The 25,529-nt window shown below is 39.2% G+C and overlaps 1 protein-coding gene across 2 annotated transcripts in view; it reads right to left on the reverse strand.

Moving 5' to 3' along the window:
- Positions 1–23,520, reverse strand: part of rabgap1 (RAB GTPase activating protein 1) — a 76,500-nt gene extending 52,980 nt beyond the window's left edge. Inside the window, exons 1-8 of one of the 2 annotated variants that reach the window (XM_082539177.1) lie at positions 23,380–23,520; positions 8,963–9,198; positions 6,675–6,704; positions 5,397–5,658; positions 4,872–5,085; positions 4,572–4,746; positions 1,773–1,933; positions 742–852 (exon numbers count right to left, since the gene is read on the reverse strand). In XM_082539177.1, the coding sequence (XP_082395303.1) occupies positions 742–852; positions 1,773–1,933; positions 4,572–4,746; positions 4,872–5,085; positions 5,397–5,658; positions 6,675–6,704; positions 8,963–9,115 (1,106 nt within the window). In that variant the 5' untranslated portion in view covers positions 9,116–9,198; positions 23,380–23,520. The remainder of the gene's footprint in view (positions 1–741; positions 853–1,772; positions 1,934–4,571; positions 4,747–4,871; positions 5,086–5,396; positions 5,659–6,674; positions 6,705–8,962; positions 9,199–23,379) is intronic. The other variant, XM_082539178.1, reaches the window with a different exon arrangement.
- Between the last annotated feature and the right edge of the window lie 2,009 nt (positions 23,521–25,529).

Consider the following 25,529-nt stretch of genomic DNA (forward strand, 5'->3'; position numbering starts at 1 on the left):
GACTATGAATCTCTCAAAAAAAAATAAAATAAAAAAATCGTTAAAAAAAAAAAAAAAGGTCACACATGTTACCAATAATAGCTTCCTGAAATGATCCTCTAACACAGACCAGAGCACGGAGAACGTTAAACACTCCACTAAAATCGTCACCTTCTCTAGGTTCACAAATCAAGAACAAATCATGGCGAGGATGAAAGTCTGCAAAAAAGGTAAAGAAATGTTTAAATTTCCACTGATTTATTAAAGTGTGGAAAATGAGACTAACCTCGATCACCACCTAACAACGGTTCTTGACATGGACTGACATACGGATGTGAAGGTGTTTATTACAGAGTGACTTACTTCTTAAGAATGTCTGGTCAACTTTATGGACATTTATGGCCGTTTACATGAACTTAGATTGTTTCCACATTCTTTTATCAAGTTAAGAGCCACCTCGTGTGGTTTTTTCTCCTCTTTTCTTTCTTCTTTCTTTTTTTAAAATAACTCATCTGAAACCACTCCACTTCTCTCAGTTAATTAGAAACAACTTAAAAAGAACTCTGAACAAAAAGACCTTCAATGCCTCTGAGCACGACCATCATTTATGAGAAATTTAGACATATTTGATCACTGCATGAAACTAAAATTCACAAAAACACTTAATCATGAGGACTCCAGGGCACTGCTTAGTAAAATGCTGACCTATATTCTGAAGATGTGTGTGCATGAGAGTATAAGTGTTTTAACTCTTTATCTTACCTCTCAATAGCCAGTTCTTTATTTGAGGTTTGCTGAACATAGATGACAATTTTCTTGTCCAGTCCTGCACGCAGCTTGAAGCTTTGCTTGTCCTTGTCTTTTGCCACAGCGCTGGAAAGAGAAGAAATATTTTTACAGTCTAATTAGAGTGTCTACATGCTGGAATTTCTCACTTTTCATCCCGACCAACCCCCCCCCCCACTAAAAAAAACCAAAACAGAAGCCCCACTATCATCAATTTATATTGTAAATCTGCTGTATGACTTCAGATTGATGGGATTATTTACACTGTAGAGAAGGAAAAACTATTTCAAAATGTGAAATGTTATTGTTACAGAATATATGTCAACATTTAAAGTGTCTTCAGAGGCTTGCTAATTTAATTTTATCAAAGAAAAAACAAAAGCAGGCCATGAGTTCCTGCATGTAGAAGCCGCTTGCTTGGAAGTTGGAACACTAAAAATAACCCAATGCTAATAAGGAGGAAATACGAGTCGGCTAAAAATATCCACGGGCATATTTTTGCTTGTTTTATTTTGTTTTCCAAATAACCTGACCCTTTGGGCTGCTTGTCATCACATAGAAGTAAGTCGGGACTATGGGAAAATAAAATAAAAACAACCTGTGAAGAAGGATTGATGAAAAAAAACAAAAAAACACAGGAACTTTGTTGTTATATCTTGTGGTAAAAAGTGTGTTTGATTGGTTAACATCAGAGACCAAAGAATACTTTTTTCTTTTTTTTAAATAAATCAGTGCAAAGTTCCTTTCATCATTTTTACCCAAACCAATTAGGGGATGCTTCCCCTCATGGGCAGCACCCATCCCAGAAAGGTTTGGGACTTTAGTAGTAAAAAACAACAACAACAAAAAAAAGTTGATTCTTAAAATTAAGGATGTATGCTCCCGTATTTATATGTGTAATATGTTGACTAAAACATTTTACACTCCAATAGACAGCTAAAATTGCACTTTTGAATTCAATGATGGATTAAAAATTAGAATGCATGATGAGTGAATGTGACTCCCACCTGAAAGTACCCTTGCCATCGTCCTCCCTAATCTCCAGGCTGACAGTAAATGTAAACAAGTCACTGTCAGGGGTGAGAGGGGGAGCCTGCTGAGACGACAGAACTGCCCTCTTAGCTGACCGCCGAAAGGCTGTGGCAAAGCTGTACAGTATCCTACTAACCTGCAGGAGCAAAGTAAATGCGCACAATGAATATCTATCCCAAAAGACAATATAAATTTAAAGGTCTTCTAACACAGACATATAATTTAAGAGTGTCAAAGAAAAAACACAGGCAAACTCAACAAAACATCGTATAAACACAAGATAACAGTTGCAAAGTAAAAAAACTGAAAGTGTTAAAGAGGAAGAATACTAACAAGCTAAAGCTTTCCAGCCAAATGATTTAGGTTTCCTGTGCTGTAACCATAGACAAGGATAGTGCAAGTGGTCGAAGTGGAATTTGTCTGGTCATAATTATGAGGAACAGAAGAGACCTTCAGCAGATTAACCATTTTGAATTGTATTTAATTTTGAACTTTGAGTGTGGGGGTGTTGTTCCTGTGTAACAAAAAGCAAGCTGTACCAGAGGTTTGCCAAGTCTCAAGAGGAGCAAGAGCTAGAGACAGAGCTTGAGTCTGCCAAGTGTGAAAACACAAGGTGGTAATAATTTATTTACATCGTCTCCACTGAGGGGACTTTAAATGCACAGGTTTCACAGCGAGCAAAGTTTTTTTTTCTGTCCACTTACTACTAAAGAGACATATGTGGCTGATAATAAACAGAGCTATCCCCCCAACTAGAGGACCACTGCAGAGTGGTTTTGGATCATTTCTAATTCCGGTAAACAGCACCGCTCATGGGGGGTCAGTGACTAGAGGGGTGGGGTGGGGGAAAGTGCGGTTATCAATAAATAACAATGCTCTTCGGCTCTTTCACGAGACCAGAGTACAAAGCAGCTTCTAACCTCTGCTACAGAAAGTCTTTGTTTTATCTCTGGTACAGTACAGGGATGTTAGGAGATCGCAGGAGGTCTATTTATTGAGAAACAACACTGGACAGGATGTAAGAGATGGGGGATGAGTAGAGCTAGATGGGGGGGGGGAAATTACCCCCTGTATTGGTACATGTAATACAATGGGACTGTTGTTCTGTGCTGCTTAAAACTGATCAGCTGTCAACATCTTCATTTTTCACGAAGGAACTCTCTGTAGGCAGTTGTACGCCAGAACTAATCGGGGCAGGCAGAACTTAGTTTGATACAGAGTGCTTTTCAAATAGCCCCACACAAGCCAAAATAGCATTAAGGTCTTATCAACTAATACCAGGCTTTCTCTGCAAAAGAGGCTGTCAAAAACAAAAGGGCAACTATTTCATCCTTTACTCCCAACAACTGGAGTTTCATTCAAAGAGTCCGTCCCTGATCTCAACTCAAACTTGTGAAATCGATTACATAAGAAGTTTGGATTTGATCCGTATCTAAAAAATGCAGCCTTTAAGGATCTGGTGCGTGTTAAATGTCTTGTTACACTGTTTTTATTTCCACCCGGGATGTTTTTTCACACTTGCCAGCTTTTTCTTTCTTCATGTACTTTCCGTGCACACGAAGCTTTGAGACATTCTTAAATGATGTCACGGTAAAAATCAGCTTCAGCTGCCAATTTGTGTTTCACTTGCATCAGCTTCTTAGGATCCTAGAATACTTCTGTAAAACCCATCTACTGGAGCTGAACTGATGTGAATTACATAGAAATAGATACACATCTCTGGATGAGAGAGGCAAGTTTTTGTCAACTGTTTATTGTGAAGTTGAAGCTGATGTGATGCATATGACAAGAGCAGCTTTCTCCCCAAACGAACGGGTAACCAATGGGCTGACTCGCTACAGTCTAATAATCTGAAAGGGAGGCCCAAAAAAGCAGGAGATGCTGTGGACTGGTTTGTTGCTATGGCACTTGAAGGAAGAGAAGGGTGGGTGCAAGATGAAGAGTGCCAAGAAGAGAACAGAGATGTCCAGAATATTTTTTAATTTGAGTGAGAGTATTTGCATCAGTGTTTTAGTGAGTATGTGTATTACAGATCGGAGTCTCGGAAACTGGATAACAGGATGAAGTGTCTGGGGGCTCACTGTGACACTGAAGGAGACGGCTTTCATGATGAAGAAATCAGGTCACTGAACACTGAAAGCAGAGCTTTAACCCAGTTTCATGAGCGGGTACCTTCTTCTCTTCCTTTACATTTCTGCTGAACCTACTGCATACACAGCATTACAATAATCGGCAGATACACCAATCATCTCATTACAGGCTAGGAAATTGTTTTGGGACATTTATGTGAATGTTAATTTAACACACATCACCAACCTAAGCCATGCTGCCTAAGAGCTGTGTCCTACCCCAGACTTCTTGAATTATCGCAATCATAAAAGGTTCAGAAAACTTGACTTTGACTGAATCCACAAACTCTCCACTGATTGAGTGCCCGTGGCCCACAAGACCCAAAGAAACCAACACCGGCGTCCTAATGCCACATCAGGTCACCCCCAGAGCTGCCGTGTCCACAGCTCAAGTGTGTGCACATGTATTTGTACTTGAGGGGTGCAATAGTGTGAAAAGAAGAGACGGCAGTGCCATATATAAAATCAAGAAGCTTTCACTCCCCCTTTTGTTCACTAACTGAATAGCAACTACATTGCTTGCAAACTTTTTGGGGTTGGCTACTCTAGTTGTTGTTGTGACCTTAGCTTGGAAAAGAGTGCCTTATATACCACATAGTGGTATTAAGTTAGACAAAGACAGTTGCATAATCAGTGAATGCTTACCGCCTCTTGGATTTGGCAGCGAAAAACATGGATCCTGAAGATCTCAGCATTGTAGTGGCTCTCAGTGAAGGCAAAGCAGTCACTCTCCGGTGTGCCATCATGGCCTCGTACGCAGAACAAAATCTTATAGATCGGATAGTTGGCAATCTCAGTGTTGTTGTGTGGATCCAACAACCTGTTAAAACACCAATAAAATTACTGTTGTTTAAATTCTTAAAAGAAACAAGAGTGTACCAAGTTTGGACATCTGCACTAGAACTAATCCACACAACTGACCGAAAATCTATATTTTCGCCCTACCTGACAGTCCCTTCAGACACGCCTGGCACAGACAGTGTAACATCCAGGGGGAGTTGGCACTGCCCTCTGAGGATACTCATCATACGGAGGGCCTCTACCTCACTCCGGGGGGCATTGACTGAGGCACATCCTAGATATGTCAGCTGGCTGAACACGACGCTGTCCTCATCTGGGATGGGGCTGCCAGGACTACATTCTGATGATGATTCATCAGCTGCAGTTATGAGAAAAGACAGGCAGTGAAAGAAAGAAAAGGATAATATTATGACATCTATTATAATCTTTCAGCTGTACAGTTTCATGCGAGAGGAGGTTAGAAAGAAGGAATGGAAAAGTAAGAGAAGCTTAAGGAAAAAATATAACATCAATTGGCAAAATTCATGAAATTCAAGGAAACCAAGAACAAAATGACAACAGTCCTCATCCTTTAGGAAACAAAACGAATGAGGAAACAGGATGGTTTAAAACATGTGATGTAAACTTGTCGGTATAAATATGATTCAACTTCATCTCATCCTGACTTGCCTCTGTATGACCTCTCATTCAGCTCACTCTCTTGGGCTGTCTGAACAGGAAGCACCATTTCCAGCTTGGGTGGCGGTGGGGGTGCGCTCAGAGGGTCAGTGCCTGGGGCTACAGGTGACGCTGTGGTATAAAGGGCATGATCGCCCCTACCGAGATCATCCATCCTTGCTTCTGACGCAAGGCCAGCGTCAGCCATTGATGGGTCCATGAGGACATCTTCTAGCTCCCTTTGAAGCTGCTGCTCACTTCCATTGCCTACAATCTGATGCACACACATAGGTGTACACACACACACACACACAGAAATAATCATGCACCCAACCACAAAAAAAGCACAAAACAAACAAACAATTTAACCAGAATTAAGAATTATTATTGAGTTTTGCAGTTTGCAGAAACATGCAGTTGCCTTGCCCATAACAGTGACATGGAAATGTATTTTGAGCGACTGCAGCGTGTTTAAGGTATGAATCACTTGTTTCAGTTTGGCCATTAAAGATGTATCTTAGGTATATTTCAATATTAGTACATTGTATTGAGATCACTTTGGGTGGACGTATCAAGACTTTAGAGTTATGCCAACACTGATTATAAATGAAAGTATCAACTGAAACCTTGAGCTTGGCCAAACAGCACAAAGTGAGGTAAATGCCTGTTCCCTGCCTGCTGCAGCAGCATCCAAAAGCTGTATAAGAAAAGGAGATCAGCCGGTAGGGGTCACTGTTGTATTGATCATTTAAGGATAACAAAAATGATGTAAAAATATAGAACATTTTTCCAAACAGATAGAGTAAAACCTAATTTATGTCTTTGGCAGAAAAGAATGAGGTCATTTGTCCATTGCTGCTGGACTTAATTATCTTAATATATTTGCAGGATGGATACTACCACTGCCAATTATCTTAGTGATACAGGACTATTAACATGATAAAAAAAAGAAAAAGCATTCTAAACAAGCGCAAGTGTGCTATCAATTCTATATTGACGTTCACACTTCTGACGTTTTGTAACTGTGTAGCTGTAGAGGGCCTTTACAGGAAGTGCTACAAGCCTGGGCGACTGTTGCATAACTACAGCCTACAGTCTAATTCTAACATCATCAAATCCAAAGTATTAAAGAGCTGAGGCCATCGCTGGACAGACGGCAAAATTACAGAAAGCACAAATAATCACAGACAGAATCACCACTGAATCACATCACAGGAAGAATAAGGTGAATAATATTCACAAGCAAGAGAGAAGCTGAGGAAAGGAAAGAGAGCGAGAGAAGAGACTGACCTTAAAGCTGACCCCTTCCTCAGAAATCACCTGCATAACAAACAACAAGTTTAGACACTGACTCCTCTGCTGACTGGATGGGCTGACTGGAGGGAGATGTGCACAAGAGTGTGTCGGCAAAAACCAAAACATGATGTCAGGATGACCGCGTGCCAGTGGATGGAGTGATTTCGCCATTACATTGTGAGAACAGAGGATGTGTGTCACGTTCTGCTTTTTAACCATCTGACAGCAGGCAGACGATGGCAAAATACGCAGCGCAAAAACTTGATTTTATTGTCCATAAAAAAAGAGCTGTGATGCTTTTACAGACACTGGTCTTATGAATGAAATATGAAAACTCAAAAGACAGAACACGACAGAAGGTCAAAGCAGAGCAACTTTCTAGCGAATGGATATTGAACATCTATGCTCTGCTGGCGCCATCTTCTGGGAACTTTACAGAATAACTTTTCTTTACAAACAAACAGGTATCGTACATGAGTGACATACAGTAATGAAAATAGTCCGAACGTGTGAGGCCGCTTCTTAAGGCAACTCAATAAAAAGAAACATGATAACAACTAAACTGAGAGACACGTGGACAAAATGCATCCTGTGAAGAGATCGAGCAGAAGAGGCGAAGAGAGGTAATCTGAACCCATTAGGGACACACACAGGATAGTGGCTGGCAGTCACAATTATTTCCTAGAAAGTCTTTATATTGTGAAAAGAGCCACGCCCGCATCACAAAGCACCCATATTTTCCCCAGCAATGGGTCAAAGCAAGGTTATATCACCACAATACCTGGATATCTTTCAAAGTTGAGCAGTGAATTCAACCATAGAAAACAAGCTGTAAGTCAGCCTCGCTATAGCACAATATCATATTACGCATTTAAACACAAGCACCTGACTGACACAGCAGTTGGGAAACGGTCTCCCAAAGTTAAATAGCATCCAACTTAATCACACTCAGTGGCAACAATATCTGGCGGTGGATGCATGAATGACATCCTTCATTTGCAGCCTAAACAGCACAGGGAAACTTAACCAGACAATTTACCCTCAGTTTATGTGGATGTGCACAAATCACCAAGGGCTTCGTCATTAAAAGTAGCAAATACAAACACCAACTATGACCAACTACGGCAAAAAAGGCAAAGTGAGAATGAGGAAGCAAAACAATAAATGCTGGTTTATGGTTAAGAGTGTGAAATTAACAAACCCTGCTAGATGTTAAAAAAAAAGAAAAAAAAGATGGTTGTTAGTAATGAAAACAGTATGTTAGCAACATGAATCTGTATAAACTGTAATTCCTAATTTGCTTTTTTATGAGTTCTATTTCTAACAAATAAATAAAGATGAATAAACATTGAGATGTTTTGATATATCATGGTCCATCAGATTTAATTAACACACAAGGTAATAATAGTCACACCATTTAGTGTGCTGGACATTCTCGTTTGGTTTCCTACTTTATACTGTACAGTTTATTCTACTTATCTGATCAGGCCATCTTAACTGTTATTATTAATGAGTCTATTCAAAGTAAAAACACCTCTGGAATTTAATGGTAAGGCCATATAAAAAAATCTATCTATTAAAAAATTAGCCTAATCTAAAACAAAGTTCCCACCTGACCCTCTGTGACCCTTATGCAGAACACGTTTCACCAATGTTTCTCCATTTTACATAACCTATGTGTTGTGTTAAAATAGGACTATATTAGCAAATGAATGACCCTCAAGAAATTGCAGCTGGAAGATGAGTGTGAATTCAGATAAAGAAAAAAAGTGTAAATAAAGACAGGACCTCTTATATCACGCACTCACTATGTTTTGATAAAGGTTTCTTCAGTAAAATTAAAAAAGAAAAACAAACACACACACACCTCGGGTGCCAATGCTTGTTTCTGCTACTCTATGTCGTAGACATAAATATGGTGCAGTTTTGCTGTTGAAACTACAACATACTCCGTCATCTTGATGCTCAAATGCTGGAAAAAACATGCATTAAATTTTTTTTTGAACCCCTCTAACCACTTTGAGACCCTCTAACTTGTAATAAATGTTAGAAATATGAAAGTAAACTTGCAACTACTTATGTAAAATTGTAAATTTATCTTAAAAAAAAAAAAAAAAAAAGCTGATTCCTGGGGTGTCAGGTGGAAGGCTTTTCATGGAAGTTTTTTAATGGGAAGACCCTTATGCCATTGTGCCTAAGTGACTATTAGTGCACCTAATCTCCAACAAGTCCCCCTTTTCTACCTTGCACTTCCATCCGTACCTACACCCAGCCAACCTTACCTTCAGTCCTGTCTTTTCGTCATCACTACCATTATTAGTAGAGGAGGGTGTCTCGTCCCCCAGCCGGGACACAAGGACAAAGTCCTCACTGTTGAGAGTGGACACTGAGTCTGAAGACACGCTAATCTTCCCCACCGAGCCCTTGTCATCCATGGCTGCCGCTGTTAAATTCAGCCACGCTGCTCATGAATGGAAGACGGAAGGCGGAAGTGGTGGGAGATGATGAGCAAAATCCCCTAGAAAAAAATAAATAAAAAGAAAGAAGCAGAAAACAGTCATGATGAGATGAGATCCATGAAAAGCATCTTATAGAAAGGCAAGTGGCTCTAAAAATGGTGAAAGTACTTGTGATTCACTTTTAGAGGTCTTTTGAACACCCCAAAGAAAGAGGTCATTACCCAGAGAAAGGCAAAAAAACAAAAGAGCGCAAAACGAAGCTTAGTTCAAGTGAAGGTGATAGACAAGAGAATAAAATGATGAAGCAATGAAACCAGAAAAATCAAAGAAAAAGCATCTGTGGGTCATTTAAAGCAATTTTATATGCTTCAGAAGAATAAAGTAGACTAGTTTGCAAAAACAGCTTGATTTTACATGCATTGCAAAGCTATGGTGATGCGAATGACAGTGAGGAAGTAAGGAAAAAGACAACTTTTTACAACCATCTATTTGACCCATGTTCCGTCTACAAAGTCTCAGCTGTGGTTTCACACTAATGAATCACAAGTTCACAAAAATACATTGAACAATGTAAAAGCACACACTAAATAATCTAACTGCAGTACATGCACTCCTAAATGCATCCCTGCAACACCAACCAGCCACCACAACTGCAAATAACAACTTTTGACTCTGCTGGTAAATTACGACTGTGGGATGCCACTGTGTAGTTCACACTGAGATAAGAATTAGCATTAAGGTAGGGAAATCCAGGCAAAGCTCTATTATTAGTATTGAGGCATGAGGTAACTTCTAAATAAGAGAGGTGGCAGGAAACACCCATAAGCATTTCTGGCCGTTTCCTCTCGCTGCTCCTCCCTTTCCCTCTTTCACTTCTCTTTTTGCCTCATCACTCACCCTGCAATCTATTTTTCTCAGTGTCCACCTTTGCCCTTGCCCTTCTTGCTTTGGGGAAAAAAACCCACCCAAAGCAAGCAGGTTTAACAATGAGAAAGTATCAGGACAAAAGGTCAATCTGGATTATTAGAGATAACACAAACACAGTCACACTGACCCAAAATAAACGTCTATATTAGAGGTTACGTGATTTTGCTGGTGATATGATTGTTATTTTTAGGCTGCAATTTATTATTGACAGCTTAAGGTTTATCCTCTCGGTGTACGTCTCTGGATACTGTGGCTCTCGCTAAATTTTTAAAGGATAAAATACGGTTTCAAAGCAAATGAATTCATTTTCAAAATATAAAATTCAATTTCAATTCAGTGATGATCATTTTCAAACCAATAAATTGAATTTCAAATTAGGCTAATTCATATTCAGTTTGTAAAAGCATTTATTCAAGTTACAATTCAGATTCAATCCGAGCAATTTAACTTATTCAAATTCAGTTTCTGATGGCACAGATTTCTGCCCATACTAGCGTTTCACCTTTATTTGACTTGGAAAAATAATTTGTCGCTCTATTTTAAAAAAAAAAAGTCCCTTGTAAAGATGCAACATTAATTCACTTACTATTAGAAGAAAACAGGAATAACCTCAGGTTTCCTTTCAGCACTCTAGCCAGGCTGAGAAAGAGTCCGAGCTTTGTTGAACTTAATTAGTAATGACTTCATGAATTTCTTCACAATTAAAATTTTCACCATTAGAGAAGAAAATTTTTCACAGCAGTCCCACAGATGTATCATTATGTACAGCACCTATAAAACTGCTCTTATTTATTTTAAACTTTAACTCTCCAATTGATCTTTCAAAGTTAGCTTCAGTAAATACTTCCTCAAAACCATCAACCGTATTCACTTTATTATCTTTATCTTTATTCGCGGGTTATGTACCACAGGCCTTTAATGTGGCAGTAATTAAACCATTACTTAAAAAGCCTCTAGTTGACCCAGCTGTCTTAGCTAATTATAGGATAATCTTCAGTGTTCCTTTTCTTTCAAAAATTCTTGAAAGAGTAGTTGTAAGCAGCTAACTGATCACCTGTAGATGAATGGTTGATTTTAAGAATTTCAGGTTTCAGAGATCATCACAGTACACAAGCAACATTAGTGAAGGACTCGATACTGTAGACCACAATACTTTATTACAGAGATTCGGTATTAAAGATACTGCGCTACAGTGGTTTGAGTCATATTCTCACAGTACACAATAATTCAGACTCCATAATTAATAGGGGTGGGGGGAAAAATCGATACTGTGTAGTATGGTAATATTTTGTTTGCTAATAATGTATCGATACAGGGACAGCAGAAATCGATATTTTGTTACAAACCATTTTTTGTGGACTGGAACATGCTCTGACTTCAGAGCATGTTGATCCTTTTTCTGAGCAAGAATCCTGACATTTCTTCACTGTCCAAATGTGTTTAACTTGTTTTTTGGCAGCAATAAACATGACAGTTTACTTATTTTAATTTAAGACATGTTTTATTTTAATTAAGTTCAAAACTTTTTTTATTTAATGTAAAATTATATTTTGTTTTAATTTACTTTCAAATTCTTCAGTTGCTGAAGGGGCTGCATAGTTTTCATAAATTGCATAGTTCAGAATAGCTATAATTGTACCAGATGGTTGCATTCAGTTAAGTTGGACTAGACTGTAATACAAACAGTTCAGTTTGTCAACAATAAAACTGACTGAAATGAGAGAAAGACTGAGTGTAAGACTTTGATATTAGATAAAATGAATATTGATAAAGTTTACCTTTATGTACAGAATTTGAATATCGCAAAATATTTTTAAAAATTGCAATAATATCGTATCGTGCATTAAGTATTGTGATAATATCGTATCGTGAGTTGTATGGTGATTCCCACCTCTAATAATTAACAACAATAGGTTAATTGTATAGGTTAATTATGGAGTTCCACAGGTCTCTGTGCTGGGACCAATACTTTTTAAGAGCTTCTCTTAGGCAGTATCATTCGAAGGAACATTTTCACAGCTATGCAGATGATGTCAGGCATGTGTAAAGGCATGTGTGGCGGAGTGTAGTCGGCAGTGCCACGGCAGGGAAGGCGGACACACCTGCACGGCATCACAATCCTGCCTCACCAGCTTAAAATTGGTGTAGGGTCCTGTGTTTGGTTGTTAGTGTGTTCAGCTGCAAGCTGGAAAGCTGCAGCAGTGTGTGTGTGTGACTGTGGACAGCAATCGAGAGTCAATAAAGAATGCTGGAAAGCATGTATGTCTCGTCGGGTCTGCCGTGGTTTGTCACAGTAGTGCCGAAACCCAGGATGGGAGGCATGACGGACCCACAACCAGGCCAGCAAGTGGATGAGCTGGCCCGAATGGTGGCCGAAATGGTGGGCACACAGTGGGAACAGGTGGTGGCATCACGCCGCCTGCAGGAAGAATCTGGCCGCTCGGGCCTGGTCCTGGCCGGCACCGCCGCCACTGCCACCAGCGTTCCCCAACGGTGTTAGTGTGGTCCTGGTTTGGTTGTTGTCAGTGTGTTCAGCTGCGAGCTGGAAAGCTGCAGCTGTGTGTGCGTGTGACTGTGAACAGCAACCGAGAGTCGATAAAAAATGCTGAAAAGCGTATGGATGCGTCGCCGGGTCTGCCGTGGTTTGTTACAGAATCTCTTACAGTTTTTTACAGCCGCTAGGACACATTTCACAATACTTAGGTCACTTTTGCAAAACTCTTCACACAGTTCTCCTAACTGACCTTCAGCTTGGCAAAGCAGCTCATTTCACATTCAAAATGCACTACAACTACCAAAAGACTTTATTCAGGTCTCAAATAAACTCATTCTTCCAGAACACTAGCAAAGGTTGACAGCCGACAAACACACTTTGTCACCCACAAAACAATGACCTAAAAAACACTAACAACATGTAGCATTACACAGCGTTTTCTTGTGTAAAACAAGGACACATCTCTCTTTATAATTTCAATATATGTTACTGGAATGAATCAGACATCATGCAGAATTCATTAATATTTGTTTATGTATTTTTATTTTTTTGCACTAAGTAATCCCAAAATACAAGAATTTGTATACACACCATCCACTGATACACATACAATAGTAATGCTAATCTACTCGGTCTTCTCCATTTGGCCACAGGTTCTCATCCACATCACATCTTATGTCATCTAGGCCAATACACCTAGGAAAGAATCTTCTGGCATGCCAGAATTGAAGGAGTTGAAAAATTGAAGGAGTAACACCTGTGTAGATGTTCATCTACAATGAGAATCAGCTGTGGCTGGTTAAACTGCATTTTTAGATTTAAAATATGTTTCACTAAAATATTGCTGTTGAATTTTGCTGTCTTTTCAAGTTTTGCATTGTGTTATTGTTTTGGCCATACGTTTAACAGTTTTGAAAACAGTATGTAAGTATATGCAAAATGTCCTGTATGTACAAAGATTTTTGGCAGTTGTTGTGTCTGAGTGAGAAAATAATTCATGAAATTTGAGAGATGTAGTCATTGAATGCATTTTGTGCCAAAACAATGATAACTGATCCTCAGTTTGGCCCACATAGACTTCTGTTGTGCTCACTGTGTGAGGAGTTTTGCAAAAGGACCTAAGTATTGAGAAATGTGTCCTAGCGTCTGTAAAAAACTGTAAGGACAAATGCCTAGATGACCTCTAATATTCTGCCTCAAAACTCGTACAAAACTGAGGTTATTGTACTCGGTCCTAAAAATCTTAGAAACACAGCATCTCAACAGATGCTTACATTGGATGACGTTGCCATTGGCCTCCAGTAACACTTAGAGGAATCTTGGAATCATGACCAGGATGTGCCTTTCAATGTGAGTATTACATGGATTTGTAGCACTGCTCACATTTGTGCAATATCACTAATTCTAGAAACATCCTGTCTCAAAGTGATGCTGAAATACTAACTGATACATTTATCACTTCTAGGCTGAACTATTGTAATGCATTATTTTCAGGTTGCAAAAATGCTACAACGACAGTACAAACAGGACAAGAAAGAGAGCATGTTTCTACCATATTATCTTCTTTTTACCCGTTTAATCCAGAACTGAAATTAGAATCTTTCTTCTCCCTTACAAGGTCTTGAGTAATCAGACCCCGTGTCCTTAAAGACCTCATAGTATCATATTGTCCCAACAGAGCTCTTGGATCTCAGGATCTTACTTGTGGTTGCTAGAGTTTCTAAAGGCAGAATGGAAGGCAGAACTACCAGTTTGGATTTGGGAGACAGACACTATCTCTACTTTCAAGAGTAGGCTCAAACCTTTCCTTTTTGATAAGCTTATAATTAGGACTGCATCAGGTGACTCTGAACTATCCCTTAGTTATGCTGCAATATGCTTAGACAGCGGTGGGTTTCCCCTGGTGGACTAAGTGTTTATTCTTCATTAAAGTCTTTTTCACTCTCGATATAATTATACAGCACTAGTGCATTTATTCATTCATATAGTAAATAATTTTAAACTGGTTCTCTCGCATGTGTATTTTGCCCCGTTTCCCTCTACTTGCCTTTGTTTCTCCTAACCCCCACCTGGTCGGGGCAGACTGCCCTTGTGAGAGTTTGGTTCTGCCACAGGAAGAACCACTCTGAGGAAATTAAAATCTGATTACTCCTCTAAATATTCTGGGGGGGGTTTTTTGTTTCTTGTGCTTTTTTCTTTTTAAATTTGTGTTGCAAAACAAGGTACAATTATCAAGTGAGGCTAGAACTAGTGTGCCAACTTCCCTGTTGGCAACATCTATTTGGAAAGGCACAAACACAACAACCCGCTGATCTGAGCAGAGTCGGGTAAAACAAGTAATGTGCGACCTGTTGTGGCAATAAAGCAAGATCATGTTTAAACTGAATTGTCATATTTTCCTAGTAAAGAATTATAAATAACCACATATAAATAGATTTATTTAACATTTGTTATGTTTCATGTGTATGAAAAGCAAAAGAAAAAAAAAAAATCAGCATGGCCAACTTCTTGGCAACCAGTTGGTAGCTGCAACTACTTGCAATCAGTTGCCAAATATGACAAAGTTAAACACAATCACCAGGCAACCTTTGACCTTTCCTGGTTGCAAGAAGGTTGTCTTATTTCGACTCTAGTCTGAATGAGCTATAACACAATCATAACACAAAGACCATTCAGCTGACAGCCAATTATGCTAACCTTTACTGGATAAATATCATAATTAATGCCAAGGAGTTAGAAACTATGTTTCACCCACTTTGTAATGAGGGACTGTGCACACAAATCACACACACACACCTCTATTTACCTTCTCCACCTGTTTCACTTTCTAATCAAAAAAGGTGCTCCCATGCATACCTGTTATAATCTATTCTGCCTTTTCTGAATATTAATGACCAACAAAAATATGCAGTGCTACTTTAACATCCCACACTAGCATAAACACTATAAAGCAAATGGACGAACACACCACAACTTGCTTAGACCCTACCTTACAGGTTAGTTGTGCAACAATAATTTGATACACTGTGTACAATGTAGGTACAAAGTAACACAAATATATCGTTAAAACTAGTATATACTGAGAATATTTAATGATAACTCTCATTCTGCATGGGCGTTGTTACTTATGTTGCAACAGACAACACGGTTGCATGCGTGTCTATGGACTGTGCTTCTTTGGCAGCTTATTTACTCTGCTGATAGCTTTGCTGAGCAGATCATTTTAAAACATTGTCATTGCTGTTATTTCATACATAGTTTGGTGATTTTCTAATCCCAGTATACTTTATAGACACCTCAATAAGACTAATTAACTGTAACTACTAACTGTAGCTATTAATAAGCCAAATCTATACTGGTTTCTGCGATATGACGGTTTACTCTCATTTTGTGCTCTTGGATGTTTGGTCTGGCAACTGTCTTGTTCCATATGAAATAATATTAATTGAAGAGAATATCTGACAAAGTAAAGCAAATACCAGTCCAAAAGAAAACTAAGCATCAGACTCAGTAGCATTCAGACACGGTCCTTTGCATCAATCCCCAGTCTCTTTCATCCCTGCAGGCTTTCAGTCTTGAGGATACTTTGCAGATGTTTACACTACTCTTGGCTCAAAGACAGCTGCTGTCCATTTTTAGCACAGTTGGCTTTTGTGTGTGTGTGTGTGTGTGTGTGTGTGTGTGTGTGTGTGTGTGTGTGTGTGTGAGAGAGAGAGTGAGAGAGAGAGAGAGAGAAAGAGCAAAAGTGCCTAGCATAATTCGAAAGTAGTGCATATTAAAGCAAACAGGTAAAATAATATTAAATTACAGTGGCATGAAGAAGTACTTGCCCCTTTCTTGCTTTCTTAGTGTTTTGTTGCATTTAAATGTTTCAGATCTAACAAAATACAGTTTTTAAATGAACCTATGTTTGAATAAATAAATAAACAAAATACATTTTATTTTAACCATTCAGAGGTGGCCTTGCTCGTATGTTCAGAATTACTGTACAGCTGTATAATCCTAAAGCACTTGAGCTTCAGGGGATAAACTGATGGCCAGACATTCTCCTTCAGGATTTTCTGGTAAAGAGCAGCATTCATGGATCCATTAATTATGCCAAGTCACCCAGGCCCTGAAGCAACACAGCAGCCCCAGACCATCACACTTCTACTACCATGTTTGCTGATATGATGTTCTTTTTATGAAATGCTGTGTTAGTTTGTTACAAGTTGCAGTGGGATTCAAATCTTCCAAAAAAGTCCAACTTTTGACTGTCAATCCACAGAAATTTCCCCAAAAGTCTTGGGGATCATTATGGTGAGGCAAAGGTGAGATGAGCCTTTGTGTTGTTTTTTGGACACCTAAGAACGCTCAGATGTCAATGACTGAGAGCATTCTATGAGCCTACCTTACATTGTCAGACAGGTTCTATTTAACTGATCCAGCAGGTCTGGTAGCAACCAGGGCTGAAAGATTTGAGAAAGGGCCAGAAAGGTTTGGGTGGCCGTTTCCTCTTATTAAATTAAATTTTTTTTTTTTTTTTTAAATAATTTTTATGGGTTATCTTAGACTAACATTAAACTCTTTTCAATGATCTGAAATATTCAAGTGTTGTAAAAACAGGCAAAACCTAAGAAATCAGGACAGGGACAATTACTTTTTCACATACAGCAACATATTTCATTCGTCCAGATCTTTATTCCTGTTTTAACTGTTTATATTTTTTTTCCAAATTGTTTAACTACTTTTGGAAAGATGGCTAAAATAAACTTTAGGGATAGCTATAGTGCCATCACTCGCTGATTTCTGAAGTCCCATTGTGAAGCGATTTCCCATTGCTCATCTTAGCATTTTGAAACTGGATGTGAGAAGTGAGAGGTGGATTTATGAAACTGCATGCTCACTGGCTAAACACTTGCCCATTACAAGTCATAAGCTGGATATTATAAGTCATATCCTGAAACTTATTTCTGAAACCAAGCCCACAAACTCGTCAGCACAAGCCCGGAGGCAGTTTTCTCACGTCTTTCAGACCCCAAAGCCATGTCCACCTTTTTTATAATGTCTAATAGTCAGGCCTTCTGCCTGCTGGTCCAGAGAGCATGTTGTTTGCTTTTCTTAAGGTAAATACTAAGACTTGCACTTTGATTTGAGAAAGCCAGGCGAAACTTGATTTTATGCACATACAACAGTCAATACTATATACACCCATACATACATAAAATACATTTTTAAAAATACCCACTTGTGCTGGATGTCACATACCCTACAAAACACACAGACAGCTGTATTATGAACACAAATAGGCACTCACTGAGAAACACGTGCATGCACACACACAAACCTAATACTTTGACTAGCAGGAGGCTCCAAAAGACTTATAATGCTTCCCTTGTCACCCCAGTTTCCTTTCTAGCCTCACCAACAGAGCTCTGCCTGCTCCTGCCAAGATACACTGTTCCTTATCAACCTTTTCACTGCCTTGGTACACTTCCAAGAAGATCGACAATCGCTGCCAGTCAGTCAGGATACTGACCATTAAAATTATCTGGGTTCTAAAATGCCTTAAATTGGAGGTCATTTCCAATACCTTGAGTGTTTTTAGCAAATTTAAACTAATTTGTTCAGTCAACTTTAATTTGACTTTTTATGTCTCATCACTATATGATTCTTTGTTTTGAGTAGCAGGTTGAAGAGAAGAGAAGAGAAGAGAAGAGCCCACACCCTGGATGAATCCAATAACTCAACTGTTCAGCATATTTCATAGGTTCATATGGATATGAAGCAGCAATAGTTCTTCCAAAGCTTGTTTCCCAAAATGTTCTCTGACTTCAACATGAATACTCTGCATGTCTATGAGATGCTACAAATGTGAAAACCAATATAAGTTACATTTACTCTGTCAAGGAGGAAAATAAAGTAAGCTCACGTTTAGCCTTAAAATGCAGCCAGGTTCATTTTGAGTATCTTCTTTCAGGACTACAACCTACATCGTCTACTCATTTATCAACTATAAATCAACACAAAGCGATAACAGTAGTAAAGTGGTGAGGTCTGTGTATCCCTTAAAGTGGCTCACACACTTTAGTTTATTTTAAGTTGAAAACAGGAGGATACCATGTTAACCCATGTGTAAAAATACACACACTAGAAACACATGCCTGCTTCTTCTTTCTTTTTTTTTGCTTCCCACTGCTATCCAGCTGAACGGGCTGTTCTGGGCTGCCAGCTGGGCTGCCAGCTGGGCCCTGTGTGCACCTCACGAGGGAGAGGAAGACACAGCCAGACACAGGCAGAGCATTCAGGCTTGCACCACAGTCCTTTTCAACCCGCCTCACAGCACTGATTTCAGCCAGGCGGAGATAGCAGGGGGGAAAAAGGAGGAAAGAGGAAAAGAGGAAAAGTGACAGAACAGCTCATCTACTACAATGGGAGTGTAACAGTACAAAGCAAAATCAAAGAAACACACACATAAACAGTATTTTATTTGTACTGTGTGAGCATCTAATTATAATCTTCATTCAGATTCACTGCAGGTCAGAGGCCCCTGGTTTAATAAAGTGGTATGAATGCTCTCGAAAGACTCGCGCTCAACAATAAAATGATCTCACGTGACTAAATAAAATACGGCAGGCCTGCCTTTAATTTCACAAACACAGAACTGATTGCAATAAACCTGTTCACTGTAAAATACTGAGCTACAGCCATGGACTGGCTATTCACAGCTACTTACTTAGTGGTGTTGTCTCTGAAAAATAGAGGTATGGCTTTTAAAGTAAAGCTGACACTTAGATGTGTGTTAACATGCATGCAACAATAGTTATGTGTGATGAACATACAGAAAATGGAACTGAAAGTGAATATGAATTCTCACTTTTGCATTTGTCCCTACCTCAGTGATAAATATGTATGTCAAAGTTTCTGTCGTTTAGTGAATTAACAATAAAAATTGAGCAATTTCTTATCAAAGCCAAAGCCCAGATGCAGGAAAACAAAGCAGGGCTGCAAGAAAGAAAAAGGAAGAAATAAAGCGTACAGCATCTATAACTCAAAAGAAGTGTGCAAATGGTCTGTGAGTAAAAATAGAGAGGTAGGTACAACCCTTATAAGATGAGCAGCTGAAATGACATGATCTAACCCTGCTTTTAACATGCAACCAAAGTTTCTGTTTCAGGTGACTTAACATTGAGTGCTATTTTTGGATCACACATCTAAAAATGTGGGTGGGTTTGTGTGTGTATGTATTTAACCTTAAAATAGCTCTTCTATTTACTGAGTATCAAGGAAAAAACACAGAAGACAGCTCTCGTGAGCAGTGCATACAATGTTGTCTTGCAAGAGGCGCAGATCTGCATAGTGATCTGAGCTCTCGGCCTGTGGTTGTTGATGAGATGCTATCTCTAGCTACAGAGTATGAGGGCGTGGAAGTGGACTGAACAGTATGTGGATTCTAATTTATTCAGTCGGTCCCTGCTGGGCAGCTAATACTAACCAGCTGTCTGCGGATATCAGGCTAATGTCTTCTCAACACAAACAGTCCAGATGATTGAGTGAGCCCACTTTTAGTTTCTGCTCGGTCTGTGTTCAGTGTTTTTGTGTGCACCTAGGTGATGACACAGATTTTAATGGAGTATCACAAGTGTTTCATGCAACGTGGGTATTCATCTAATGCAACTGAATGATTAAGAATCAAATACAAATCAGCTGCATCCATACAAGGTACAGTACAGCTAGCTAGATATAGCTTTACAACAGTCTGCAGACATTTATTTACCAATAAACTGCTTCCCCCTACCGTTAATAAGAAGCCACATAAACTGAGGACGGAAATACGTCTAATCCACCAAGTCATAACATTTAAAATCCAGAAGGTAATCAGGTCTTTTCTATACATTTTTTTTAATTATTAATTAAATTTGATTAACACTGAACATGAGGATAGCTGTTACTTGGGAAGAAGAGCAGGTAATTCACTAACCACAGAAACACTTGCTCAGTATCTTTGGGGACGATACTGAACCCTTAATTGCCCCTGATGCATCCATCAGTGTGACACAAATGAGCTTAATAACTCCATAAAGCTCCAAAGAAGCAGTACATGCAACAAAATCCAGTTGTGCAAAGTTGAGGCCGATGCAGACTTGTCCAATTCGTTGGTTATTTGGCGGAAACATTATTTCCCCCAAAAGTAAACCGTTATCAAACGCCCGGGAACTTTTGAACTCTAATGTAACTAATGTATGAATTAGAGTCATCTCACCCACAGCACATGCACTGAAACACTAATCCACAACAGTTGGTGCCCTCGCCATTCAGTCTACATCAGTTGTCCAAAAACAGGTGTGTATGAGGGGTGTTACTCGCATCTCAGTCCAGATATGGAAAAAAACATCTGAACAGTAGTGATAGAGGGAGGTGCTAAAATCTATTCAGTTTGACATCTTTACTCTGCTTTATTGTCTTTAGTGGTTGATATTTATTATTATGGTGTAAGGGCCTAATAATAATATAATGTAATGTCATATACTTATATTAGCTGAGCTATGTGCATGGTAAATGGTAAATGGCCTGTATTTATATAGCGCTTTACTAGTCCCTAAGGACCCCAAAGCGCTTTACATATCCAGTCATCCACCCATTCACACACACATTCACACACTGGTGATGGCAGCTACATTGTAGCCACAGCCACCCTGGGGCACACTGACAGAGGCGAGGCTGCCGGACACTGGCGCCACCGGGCCCTCTGACCACCACCAGTAGGCAACGGGTGAAGCGTCTTGCCCAAGGACACAACGACCGAGACTGTCCAAGCCGGGGCTCGAACCGGCAACCTTCTGATTACAAGGCGAACGCCCAACTCTTGAGCCACGATCGCCCCCTGTGCATGTCATTTATGTGTTTGTATTTGGGGGAGTGGGTTTGGTATTTGTTTATTGGTCACTTTTTTGTGATCGCTGTTTACTTTTTTGATTGTTAAGTGCACTTTACAGTAAGTCGCTTCTTTCTTTGCTGATACAGGAAAGAAAGAATCTCTGTGAGACATTTTCCAGATAACATATCAGAGAAGTGGCACGGCCCAATCTTAGCCTCTCAGCAGCTTTTTAAGTTGTCCCTAAAGCCACAAAAGTATTAATGTTAAACAGATAACATAAGTTTTAATTACCATAAGTGATGAATGAAGTGGTTCCTGATATTATCAACACCACATAAATTAACAATCATAGCAATCTCCATATAGCGGTCTGTTTATCAGACAAATAAAGTACTTTATTGTGCATAAGCATCTGTAGTAAAACCAGCATTATGTATGTTATTGTGTAATGTGGAAGAAAACACATGCATAACATAATGCTTCCATAAAGTATAGCTGTGAATGTGCTGGCTTTCCTCCTCTTCTAATATAGCTGCTGATGGTTAATAGAACAAATATTTACATAAAGTCTAATCTTTTTTTTTGGCTTTGTTTTGTTCTTATCGAGCGCATGCACCGAATGCATTATATGCAACGAGCTTTGCTTCGTAATACTGGAGTTTCAGGAAATACAACAGGAACAATCAGCTGACTGATGGAAACTGTTCAAGCTCACAGACAGATAGACAGACAGTAGTCGTCAGCATTAAGTGAGAGGAATATGGCATATAACTTCTGGTCAGTTTGTGTTGACACAACTTGTCTCATTAAAGAACTGACAATGTGCAATGTTAACAGTGTAAAACAGAGCATAGAGGAAGCTGTAACACAGCACACACTCATTCTGATATATTGAAATCAGGGTCAGCGAAGTTAGTTTAAAAGGTTGAAGGGGACTACCCTGGAAAATGAGGCCTTTTGCGAAATGTTATTAATGTATTTAAACAGCTAGTTTTGTTCCAAGGTTGTGTTTTGGTAGTTAATGGGTCCTGCAGGGCAGACTGCCTATGATTTAAAAAATAATAATAATAAAGTTATTCCAGGAAAGAACTTCATAACCTCCCTGGTTATTCCCTTGGCAAATACCTGCAGGGCATTTTGTAATAGCACTATAAGTTTCCGTCTTCTTGAAACAATGACAGCATGAAAGGCTCGTTAAAAGCACCGACAGCCTAATTCTAATATCTGCTGCTGATCTTATGAAGTTATTGACTTGTATATTAATATCACATATGCCTTCAGTACATGCTTGGCTATTTGACCTTTTATTCATGAGGTCCCCATCGCACTGCATAACATACGGAAGGACCGATCCGATCTGATAATGAGTGCATTGATAAGTATTAATATATGTCCATATTCTGCACTACAGTGACAACTGCAACATCTACACACAATCTGGCATGCTTAGCATTCACATTCATTTCCATGTGGATATAGGCAAAACTGCTACCTGTCAGCCTATTAAACCACACCTGTCCCTGAGCAGGCACTAATCTATTTCTCTCGATTAAAACGTGCGAAGCTCGCTAGCTCCAGTGTTCACTTACTGCTTCAGTTAGCCCTCACCAACCTGCCTAACGTTAGCTAATACAGCTATAGCAGTTATAGCCTCAAAGTCAGACCAAAATGTTTAATCGCACAGTGAACATTTCCCCAGACACTTCCGTCAACACGACACAATCAATGCAAACTCTTAGGTAAATGGGTTGCAAATAACTTTAAGATAAATCCGCTGCCTGGCCCCGCGATGGACAGAGTGTTCATACAGGCCATTACAGTATTATGGCTGGATAGCTAACGCCTGCTAGCCATGCTACTCTGGCACTTCCAACCAACAAACAGGTATATTTCCTCCTGACCAGGGAGACAGTCACGCTTAACCTCGAGTATAAATGCGTGCGCAAGTGCAAAACAGCTTACCTTGGTTCCCACTTTTATTTTTATTCCAACGGCGGCTGGCACAACATTGCACTTCCCAAATAACATCAGCAGACAACAGCATCCAGCCGAGCTGTAAACACAAGCCCAACCAACCCGCTGACAACCACACCGCGCATGCGTCTGTCACTGCTCCTCAGTCTATGCAGAAAGGAGGCGCTGGCTGGTGTGCAGCTTTGACTGATAACACGAGTCTGTTTTGTTTTGTTTTTTAAGTCAGGGCTCATCTTAAATGAGAAGTGTCAAACACACTGGGCCAAGTAGGAGTCTGTTCTCCATTTTTCAAAATAAATGCAGTTGCAAGTGGCGTGAATGTCTGTGCTTGGCTCTGGAGGTTTTTATGGTATAGATGGAGGTTTCCATATCTATTTCATAGATTTTCTTATCTATTTCATATCTATATCATATACAGTTGCTGCTGTCAGGTGAGAAAGTAGGTGTAATCATGAAATATTCAGGGTGTGCAACTACACATAGACTTCCTGTTGCTTTATTCTTGGATTTCAGCAGCTTCAAACACTAATGTTTCATTCTTTCATGACAAGGCAGACTGGGGTTTCACAGAAGTCCCAAGTTCTTACCTTTGAGTGCTCATTCCTTTTCTTAGTGTTGTAAACATATGTGGTGCTGATGCTGACCATATAACTCCTTGGCTTAATAGTACAATAGTTGGTACAGTCATAAAATAATGATATGTTCTCCTCTTGTATTAATTCATGCACTTCTACATAGAAGAACCTTTGTTTCCATATCTCCAAAAGTTGAGTCTGTTCATCTGGACGTAGCGTTTTCAGTGGGAGAAACGTTTCAACACATCCAAGTGACTTCTTCAGTCTCTTCAGTCTTTGTTTCCATAGTTCACACTCAAGTTAATCAAATGTAAACCCAGAATTTTGCAGTACTTCAGTGTAGATGGTGCCCAGGGGTATGTATAGAAGGGATGAATCGGTTGTACATGGTCCCTCTGAAACATGGTTCTCCTTCTCTAGTTGCCTGCACCCCAAATGCATTGGACTAGAGTACAATCCCACCACTGGATGAGAGCACAGATAGGACCATTAACGCAAGTACTTTACTCAGGTTTTATGTAGTTATACTTCATTTAACTATTTCCATGCACTTTATATTTTGAGTGCAATTATAGATCAAGTTACAGAGCAATATATCTGTAATTAAAATCATCAACAGCTGCAATGTTAAAGATACATAAATATTTCTAAAATAATCGAAAAATATCATACATATGATTCTAACAGTGCCATTTCACGTGAGTACATTTTGTTCAAGAACTTAAATATATTTAAATATACATCCTGTGAACTACTAAGCTATTTAAAAATGATTCTTTTACTTAGGTAAAAAGTCTCTAATACCTTTTTTTCACTTTGCAAAAAACTATCCATTAGAAGTTTCTGTTTAAATTCATATGCAGCTCCAGTTTTCACATAATAAATCTGTAAAAAAGGACTGCGTAGTTTGAAATTGTTTTTTGATCACCAGTTTTATACACTTATTAAATATATCTGGTCCTTGTGTTGCACCTCATTAAAAAAAACCCCAAAACAAAACAGTCTTGATGGCGCCCTTCTGTTTACAACATATCTTGGGTTTAAAAAAAACAACAACTATGTCCCGCTGCAGTCAGTTATGAGAAACACACCTACGGTTCTCATTGTGTCGGTGCCATGCTGGCCCTTCCTGTCCAGCCTGTTGTTTCATAAGGGACGTACGTGGGAACACAAAGCACAATACTCCGTTTAAATATATTGAAAACCAGGTCACCACGTCACAGCAGGCTCACACACATACTTAGCCTGTTAGGAAATAAGAGATTTCTAATGAACGCTTCACAATAACACTGACCACCTCATGTTTAAGTCCACACTTTTAACAGCCACTTTGATTTGATTAGTTTAAATGCACTGCAACAATCACGCAGGAAGGAATGTATAGTCCTGCTGCATTTTGAAGCAATGTGGGTGCATCATTGTGATATTCTACTTAAAAAAAGATCCTAGGAAATCACATTGAAAAGAAAAATCATTAACACAGTGGTGTAGCAGTTAGCATTGTCACCTTGGCGCGCAAAGGTCTCAGGTTTGAATCCAGCCTGGTGGCCTTTGTATGTGGAT

This window comes from Aulonocara stuartgranti, assembly GCF_965226115.1.
Source record: "Aulonocara stuartgranti genome assembly, chromosome: 7".
Taxonomy (NCBI): domain Eukaryota; kingdom Metazoa; phylum Chordata; class Actinopteri; order Cichliformes; family Cichlidae; genus Aulonocara; species Aulonocara stuartgranti.